The sequence below is a fragment of the Poecilia reticulata genome, linkage group LG3 (genome assembly GCF_000633615.1).
Source record: "Poecilia reticulata strain Guanapo linkage group LG3, Guppy_female_1.0+MT, whole genome shotgun sequence".
Taxonomy (NCBI): Eukaryota; Metazoa; Chordata; class Actinopteri; order Cyprinodontiformes; family Poeciliidae; genus Poecilia; species Poecilia reticulata.
Genome location: NC_024333.1, coordinates 17796585 through 17806112, shown reverse-complemented (window position 1 = coordinate 17806112; position 9528 = coordinate 17796585). Strand labels below are relative to the sequence as shown.

General features: G+C 41.7%; 1 protein-coding gene across 2 annotated transcripts in view; it reads left to right on the top strand.

The window, feature by feature from the left end:
• Positions 1-493: 493 nt before the first annotated feature.
• The window catches only part of trim66 (tripartite motif containing 66), a 21364-nt gene continuing 12329 nt past the window's right edge, over positions 494-9528 (top strand). For both annotated transcript variants that reach the window (XM_008405251.2, XM_008405250.2), the window contains exons 1-7: positions 494-600; positions 3782-4018; positions 4628-4838; positions 8213-8342; positions 8687-8803; positions 8958-9072; positions 9342-9488. In XM_008405251.2, coding sequence (XP_008403473.1) covers positions 4010-4018; positions 4628-4838; positions 8213-8342; positions 8687-8803; positions 8958-9072; positions 9342-9488 — 729 coding nt within the window. In that variant the 5' untranslated portion in view covers positions 494-600; positions 3782-4009. The remainder of the gene's footprint in view (positions 601-3781; positions 4019-4627; positions 4839-8212; positions 8343-8686; positions 8804-8957; positions 9073-9341; positions 9489-9528) is intronic.

Sequence of the window (9528 nt, the reverse complement as noted above, 5' to 3'; positions counted from 1 at the left end):
TCAAACTTACCTACTTAAATGCAGTTTTTTTTGTTTCATTAACATTTTGTCTCCTGCAGCTAATATGTGATGAAATATCCTTATGTTGAATTATCTTTCTGCAAGTTATTGCAGTACTAATATCATTCTGGGAAAGGGATATAGAAAATTTATAAAGCATATTAAGCTGTCACCTCCTTAATATAAAAGATTGAATGTACAGAAAATGTTTAAAAGGTTATTCTAAGTGGTTGATTTTACTTAATTTCCTTTTTGTTTGAAAAATCTTGGCATTTGTCAGATGGAAAAAATATAACCTAATTCATAAGTTGAAAAGTTCAATTATATTTTTTATATTATTATATAGATCAGCCATTACCCCACCGCTGTCGTGCCGTTATAACGAAAGCGACCATAAAAAGCCATGTAAAGTTTTCACAGAGAAACAAAGTCTTGTTGCCAGGTGCCACGGCACACTTTCAGCTTTGAGAAACGTCAGAAGTATTGCAACGAGAAAATCTCACGATTAACTGCGAGACTTTGAATCTCCAAAATTTTGTCCGGACCAAAGAGCGACATCCGATCAAAGGGGGATGGCCACCCGGAGATGCTCGGGTCAAGGTAAAAAACTAAACCCCTGATTTGTCCCGACTTTTAGGCTGCTGCACAATAAATAGGACGATCGTCGGGCTGACGGGAGGCTGAGTTTTGTCGGCGGGCAGTCTCGTTTGTTCTGGACCGAAAACATCACTCTGACAGCCTCAGACGCGCAGATTCACTCCTGTTTAGGCTGGGAGGATGTTTTACAGGCGCACAAGTGCAAATGAGCGTTGACGGAGACGGCGCTGTTTATGCACGGAGTTTTTTTTTTTTTGTTTTGTTTTGCGGACTGAGCCGCCGTGTTCTGGATGGCACCACGATGCCATGATAGGGGCGTAATCTCCTGCGCACTTTCTAAAAAATAATATCACGCTCAGTGATGCGCTGGAGGTGAGGCTGCTGATGCAGAGGCAGGCTGAGGATGCGGGGGTAGACACACTGCATGCGATCTGCATGCCTGTCAGGCTTCTTGTTTTTAATCGAAGGCGCTCTAATAAAGTGCTGTCAGGGTGACACATCCATGAGGAGACGGAACAGGTTGCCAAATGTGTATTATGACAGGAACATGACTGGAAATCCCAAATTCCCAAAGCTTTGCGGAGTGAATAACATCTCACAGAACTACAACGATGTATTCATTTTTCTTGTCTCAACATAAAACATGCACACAAATTGGAGGGATGCTATAAAATGCCTTTTTGGCTGTTTTTTTGGCGTCTCTACTAATCCAAAGATCTCCTTAAATAGCTTTGCATGAAAAGTCATTTTCATCATGCTTGGATGCATTTTTTTCTGTTTAAAACGAATCCAGATGCCAATGTGATGATAAAGCAACCTTGATCATGGAACAAGATGGGGTACAAAGAAGAGTCTATTTTTATATCCCAAATGTACAGAGTTTCTATGTTTAATCTTTTTATGAGGCATGAAAGGTTTAATATTAACATCCTGACCAGTGTTTGTTTATTATTTTTATTTCCAAATTTATATAAAGATCATCCTCAGATTCTCTTCAGCGCTACAGTGACATCAACATTGAATCCCCCTAAGAACACTTAAATTAGCTCCAGTATTTTTTATTTTATTTTTTGCATTGTGTTATGAAGGTGTGCAAATGGAAATAAGAGCATGATCTCAGTTTATTCACAGCTGAGTGACAGCCCGCAGCAACAGGTGGGGCTGGGTTAGCTTGGTACAAGAGAAAACTGAACTATCTTGCTTATTATTAGACCAACTTTTAGCTGCAACCATGATTTTTTTTTTAAACAGGACTGGTGTGGTCTGAAGGTACGGAAAACTCACTGAGGGCAATGGATGGATCATGAATTTTAGAGAGTCACTGATCAGACATTTCCGTTTGATTTCCACTGAGTTTTTGTTGAAATCTGATTTATTTAGTCTGATTTTGACCAATTTAGATTTTTACTAGTGCTTCTGTCTAAGGACTGTATCAGCTAAAGAATGCCAGTAATGCATGAAAGAATATGTCCCTAATCTTTATCTGACTTATAGTATTTGTGTATAAATACATCAGAGTACATATTGTTTGTTGATGATCTTATAGAAAGAAAAACTGGCAGGAATTATACTTAAAACAAATTTAATGAAAAGTGAAGAGAATTTTTTTTTTAAAATCCGCTTATGGATATAATCCATTTCTGATTTCTAGCTGATTGATTCGTCCATCTCTGCTGGATGTAACATTTGGTTGTCAGACTTAAAAACTTTTTTCTTTCCTAGCTAAAGGTCACCTTAGTCGCGTCCTTGCCTGTAGCGATGGATGTGCACTCAGCTGCAAAAAAAGCTTCAGTCGCAACATTCATTAAGCCTCATTTTAATCCTTTATGATAATAATAATATAACTTAACGATGCTTTTTCATAACCCAGAGGTATTTTTCCTGGCCTGGTGAAAACTAAACACTGTAATATTTCTGAAGCATTTCATTGTCAGTTCTCCTTTTGTTTTCTAACAACCCAATTCTAAGAACTTGTCAATACTATTTTATAAGAAACTGATGCTTCCTCTTTTTCTGCAAATGTCTTTGCCTGCTACAAAGCAAATTAGTTGAGGAAAAAAATATTAAGGCTGTGCTGACGGTTCCGTCTTAATATCTTAATGCTATTTCCTGTGCGACCTTATCACCTCTGTGCTAATAGATGTTACAAAGAAGTAGCTTGCAAGGGACAGATTGCTTCTCTGCTTTCTATTATTGTGCCGTCTCTTGAGATGATGTGCATATATCTGGTGCCAGCTTAGCAGATCGCAAAGCGCAGGGCAGGTTTCAGTGTGAACGATAAATGCTGTGAAGGTGCCGAGAAGGAGCTTGCCTGGGTTAAACACAATACAGAGCTGCAACACACTAATTGTGCTTAAAATTGGGTCTTTTGGTGCACTGTGGGGAATGGGATTTCTCCAAGCTCCCCACTGAAACATTCAAGGATAAGAACGTTGTCAGATTTGTAGGTCAGGCTGCTGAGGGTTGTCATTAGGCAGACCTGCTCTTGAGGTCCGCGTGGCTATATTTGATGTTAGTTGTTGAGTTTTAATTGTTCTCACCCTTACAGCCTGCTTCCCTTTTTGAACTGTCACATCATCAAATTGCATTCAGAGTAGGGTGTTATAAATATCCCCGTTTTGAATCTGCATTTCACTCTTGAGTCAACACAAACTTTTTTTTCTCCCCTTAAAGCATGTTCAGTTTATTCAACGTGCAGGGTGATGCTAAATCTTAATAGATTTTTACAATGTTGGAGGGAGCTGCATGAGTGTATCCTAGTCCCAGCTGGGGCTTATCCAGGCTTGACCCGGTTTCGGTGTTCTGCATCGGTGTGTAGTTCCTCTGGGACATGTCCCCTCCTCATCACGATGAAGGTGGGAGAAGGCCACTGCTCCCCCACGCTGACCCGGCTCAGCTCGGGGCTAACGTCACCTCCTGGAAGAACCTGCACCCTGTTACAAATTCTCCCCTCTGCCTCATTGTAGGTCACTTGGTCTTTCTCCTTCCTCCATTTTGGAAATGGCTTCCGGGTATATTATGTCCTACAAAAAAATAATTATGTTATCTCCCTAATTCCCAATTATTATGCACAGGCTTATTTAAGAAAAAGGATTAGGTTTCCCCCCCTGTCTTTTTCGGCATCAGCAGCAGCAGCAACAGAACTGAAAGAATCTGAACGTGACACTCGTCTGCTCCTCTGCAGAAAGGGGTCCTACACTTGGATGAACCGGGGGAGGAGAGAGCGCTGCGAGGCTGTCATGTAAGCTGTCTCCTCTGGGGGCCTCCTCTCGGTTCGCGGCTGCTTCCTGCCTCAGGTAGAAGCCTCAGTGGCAGCAGTGTTTCTGCTGCTGGTAGCTTCAGGGCTGCTCTCTCTCTTCTCTCTGCTCCCTCCAGCTGAGCAGGCAAAACATCCTCTGCTTCAAGCACGAAAATGGAGAAGGTAAGAGACGTCTCTCTGGCATTGATTCCTTTAAATATTGAACTTTTTGTTCTTTTCTGACACGGCAGAAGCTTGTTTTAGTTTGTGCAGCAGTTTCTGAATTTGCACTTGGGGGGTTGGGGGGGGGTTCTGTGTAAAGCTGAGGCATTGACTGGGTTTTTCTTTGCTCTTTTCTCACCTCACAAGTCGCTGCAGATGTTAGGAAAACTCCTGACATCTGTTTGGTTGAGATTAGATGCAGTTCAAATGCCGATTTTCATTTCTAAGCTGCAGCTTTTGACTGTTTCCAAAGGGAAATATCATTTCTGAAATAAAGGACACTTGAGATTAAAACGAGTTTTGAATATTTTAAAGGTGAGACACTTGAAATCCATTCTTTATTTTAGTATCTAACATCTGTAAAAGGTGTTACGTTTAAAATTGAATCAGTGTAATAATATTCTTGCGCAGGTTTAGTTTTTTTTAAATGCAAAATCAAATCAAATCGTTGAAGTTCAATTTAACGGTCAGCAGCACAGACATATTTTCTCATATTGCTGCCATGTGCTCTCATCACCCAGTTTATAAATGTGTTAGACCTGGTAGATTCTTTTTTTCCCTTTCTTTCAGATCTGCTCAGAGTGCACAGAGCCAACACTTGCACAGAGTCTCTGTACGCTGTGCAACAAGTGGCTGTGCTACCAGTGTACCGATGTGCACCAGCACCAAAGAGCCTCCTCCCAGTATGCTGATTCGTTCCAGCAGCAGCAAAGGCCCAGTGCCGCACAGTGCCCTGACTTGCACCAGAGAAACTCCAGCACACTGCCTCCTACTGGACAAGGTGGATACTTGGTTGCTGTGCCCCTACATTTGCTGTTATTGTGCTCTGTTTGGTGTGTTTAATGTTTCAGCCTGAGCCTTTTACACTGAATAATGTATGACGATGCCGACGGTTGCAGATCGTTCCTGGAGATCCGTGCGCTTTGTTGTACCTATCTTTAACGCGTGGCCCAGATTCTGGGGGACTGGGATGATTTCATCTTTGCTAATTTTAGTGTCTCGCTATTTAAAGCCCGTCAAGTGTGCCCCCAGTGTGCCGCTTCGGTGCCAGCTTCATTTGCAGGTCGACATCTAATCATAACGAGCACGTCCTCTCGGCTTCTTAATTGTGACGAGAGAGTGTTTCTCTTTGGTTTGTGTATTTGTGAGAAAAGCCGTGTGAATGTGCTGACAGACAGGATGTGGTCAGTCAGATCAGGCTGATGCACCCGAGGTGATGCTCAGCTCTCTGCCACAGAGATCTGTGATGATCTGCAGGCTCAGGGGAGCAGGAGGAGGGTGGAGCGTGGGGGGAGGGAGGGGAGGGATGGATGGATGGATGAGGTGAGCTGGCCAGCAGAGAGCAGCAGGACTTTGTTTTTACTGCCTTTGAGTTATTGTTAGGCACATGTCCTGTGGGACAAACGTTTATTCACTGGCTTGTTTACACGTGTGTCAGACGTATTCTGGCATATTTCATATTTGATGGAACTTCAAAGGCCCTGCGCCGACACTTTGTTTATTTACCTCCTCTCTCGCTCAACACAAGACCTAGTTTAACCTCAACTTCCTTTAGCTTCAACCTATTTACCACATCTGTATTATTGTTTCTGTATCATAGTGCAGATGCAGCTTTAAGATAACAAGCAGTTTCAACTTGATACAGATTAAGTTGATAGCTACTTCAGGGCCCAGCTGTAGCACCATGTATCAGTTTCTTATATTGTCCATGTCGTTTTTAGACAAATGTGCTATTTAATATGAACAAAGTGCAACACATGGCATAATCTATTGTCTTTCTAGCCCAAAGGAAATAATCTCAGTCTTTTTCTGCAGAAGCACTACCTGACCACAACATTTTTTTTTCCATGTATTTTCAAATGTTGACTTTATTAATTTAAAAAAATCAATCCAAATCAACTTGCTTCTGTGTCTTATATGTAAATACTCCCATTGATAATTCATGAATTTTGCTTTAGTTTAGCTATCCACAATTGAGCCTGATTAATGCCTAACTTAAAAAAAAATAGGAATCATATTAATAAAACCTGTTTGACAGGGTAAAGTGCACAAGTGGGCAAGTGAGAGTCATTATTCTCAAATGAGAAAACATAGAACAGTCAGAAACATTCCCACCAGGACAAAATTACCCAAATGGGTGCAACCATGAATTCTGCTCTGCAGTAAAATATGAAGGAGTATCTCTGACCATCAGTTTCTGACCATCAAGCTCAAACATTGTTGGGTTACACAGCAGGAAAAATTATCCGAAGAACACCAGGAAGTCCAGCTCTGAATAGCACAAAACAAAATGTTTCTGAGAGGCCCAGTCAAAGTCTGAACTTTCAAGGTGAAGCCGTACATGCTCAGAAATGTTCAATCTGACGCCGTTAAAGCAATTATGCAAAAAAGAGCATTCCTCCAGAGCAATGTTACGGAGACATTATCAGCTATCTTAAACACTTGATGGCAGTTGTTGCAACAGAGGCTAAAAGAACCAGCTGTAGATTTAGAGAGCAATTAATTTTCCTGATAGGGCCAAGTTCATTTGAATTGCCTTTTTTTTTTTTTTACATTTATCAGTAAAACAATAATTAGAAATCAGTTTTCTGCATTTACATAGATTGACTATGATAAAGTATTTTTGATGACTGAAACAGGGGTGTCTACGGTAGCCTGCAGGGAGTTTGAGGAATGATTTTGTGTGGCAAATGCCCTCGGTTAAATCCTGCCAGCAGAGGTGTGTGATGTAGATAATTTCAGGCTTTACCGTGTAATCTTGCTGTTTTGTAAGCAGTAGTTTAAAGAACAGATTAGCTGCCCACAACAAAACAGGCAGTTATAGGGGTCCCAATCTGCTGTTACTTTGAGAAATGCGTTTTTGCAACTTGGTGTTTGTCTTACAAATGTAATAGCAGCTTATGGGATTCAGGAAATTATGAAAAGATATTGGAACTAAAAAGACATAATGAAATAAATATAAAAACTTAGGCAGAGTATTCATTTTGACTGAGTTAAAGTTGGGGATTGGAATAAACGCTCTGTTAGTTATTATGGGATGAATAATGTTCAGTCTGGACCTGCATTCCTGCATGATGTCTGAATGAGCAAAAGTAAAACAGCATCTGGAAAGAAGTCTATAGAGAATAACTGTGTGCATAAACCACCCAGCATGGGCAGACATGCTGAGCCAAAAGGACAGCTTGATGGCAGAGGTTAGTATCAGCTTTTATTGTGGTTGTGTGCAAGAATAATGTTTTAGTTTAAGTTAAGAGTTTATTAGTAGCTAACGGCTAACAATGCACCAATGATCTGAAACAATTTCCTCTTCATATCACCAGCACCAGTAAAAAGGGCAAACTGGAAACAGGAAAAGATAATGAAGCTGTTGCCACCTACATTTTAAACCAAATGATTTGATGTTTGATTCGTCGTTTTTAATCTGTAAAACTGTCTCGGTTTCACTTCCATCTGCAGCAAGAACCAAAACATATGCAAGGCTTGTTGCTCTTTGTGCCAGACACTCAGTTTTATCTATTTAGTTGGACATCGCTATAGATTTTTTTTTTTTACAAAATGTGATGCTTTTATTTTCTCTCTAATTGTGATAATCAGAGACTGAAACCCACGTTGTCGCGTTTCTGACAGTTTATCTAGCAGAGAATCTAAAAGAAAATGTATAAATTCTTGCTTCCTACAATGATTCAGGTGATGCCTCTGCAGGCCTTCAGCTTCTGTTGACTATCAGCCAGGACTGTATTGATGAGGATGGTGTTGTGCTTTTGACATCGTCATCAATAAGTCAGCTTCTGTCTCCATTCTGAGGTGTTTTCTTGCTGCCAGAGCTTCTGGCAGCAGGAAAGCCTCAAACAGCTTAATTCATCAGCCTATTCCCCGTCCTATGATCATAAAGGGATTTTTCTAAGAAAAATATGACATTTTCTGGATCTTAATATAACCTCAGACGAATTTAGTGTTAACCTCTGCACACTTATGCCTTTTTCAAGTCAACACCACTTTGACACAATGAATATTTTTCTCATTCTAATGAATTTCTAAGCAGGTTTTACAACGATGCAGCGTGCTGAGCTGCTCTGTCTCTAGCTGTGCTGTGCTTGTTGACCGTTTCTGACTCTGATGCGTCGTCCCTGTCCCCTCCCTCTCCGTGCATTTCAGGCCCCGGCTCGTATCCTTGCTCCCTCCTCATGTGCCACACTCACCGACAGGAGCCCTTGGAACTTTTTTGTGAGTCATGTGACCTTTTGTGCTGCAGCAGCTGTCACCTGTCCTCCCACAAAAACCACAGGTTAGTCCTCAACCATGTAGCACAAGGGCACTGCAGAGAGAGAGAGGGGAGGGGGACGCTAAGGGGGCTAACCACAGGTTAAACACTTCCTCTGAGCTGAAGCGCTCGTTAACTGCCCTGTCATTTTTATCTCAGTGTATCTGCATACGCTACCCTTGGCGTTCGGACGCTCATTAGCTATTCATACCTGTTTGTTTTCTGTGACATTAAAGTGCATTTGCTATCTCCAAGGTCACATGCATAATAAGCCGTCCTCGGGGAAAATGCATGAAATTCTGGTTTTATTTTGGCCCCACTGAGGAATAAATTAGAGCACCTTCTGTGTGCTGTGTGCATGTGATTAGGGTGGTGCAGATTGGCAAGGCCCTGCAGGATCAGCAGTGGCTGTTCGAAAACCTGATGGTGCAAGTGGAAGAGAGGCGGTCTTCAGTGGAAAACAGTGCAAAACAAATAGAAGACAGGTTAGTTTCAACCCACACGGCTTTAATTAGCAGACAATCAAAGGGCATGAATATTGCTGTAATAACAAATGAAATATTTCTTGAAATGTTAATATTTTTTTTTGGGTGCATTTTAAAAGTAATGAAACCCCTATTCCCGTCTCTGTCTGTGCAGACTGCATGGAGTGAAGATCGCACACAGGAAGGCAGAGAACCAGATTAAAATGGCAAAGATGATTATGATGAACGAGCTTAACAAACGAGCCAACCTATTAATAGAGCAACTGGAGGTAATTACTTTCTCTTTCTTTCCCTCTTATCGTTCAGATAGCTGTGAGTGTTCATGCAGTGAATCCATAGCAGCCTTGATTTAATCAGCCCCCCAAAACAGATCCAACAGGAGCCCATTAGAACCCGCCGGTGTTCCCAAAACCGACGTCTCGGGCCGCTAAAAGCAAAAGCATCTGTTGATTACAGACCACGCTGCCGGCACAACAAAGCTGTCTTCCAGTAAATACTCATAACTTTGCCCCTGTTTCCTTTTATTTTGTTTGCGCAGAAGATTTCGGAGGAGTTCCAGCAGCGTCTGGAGGACCAGCTGCAGGGGGCAATAGAGATCTGCGGCCAGCTGGACCACATTCAGAAGTTCATCACCTGGGCCACAACCCATCACTGCAGAGGCCCCGTGCTCTTCAGCAGGGCTCTGGTGAGACAATAAGCAGATGTCCAGAGTCCCACTGTAACAC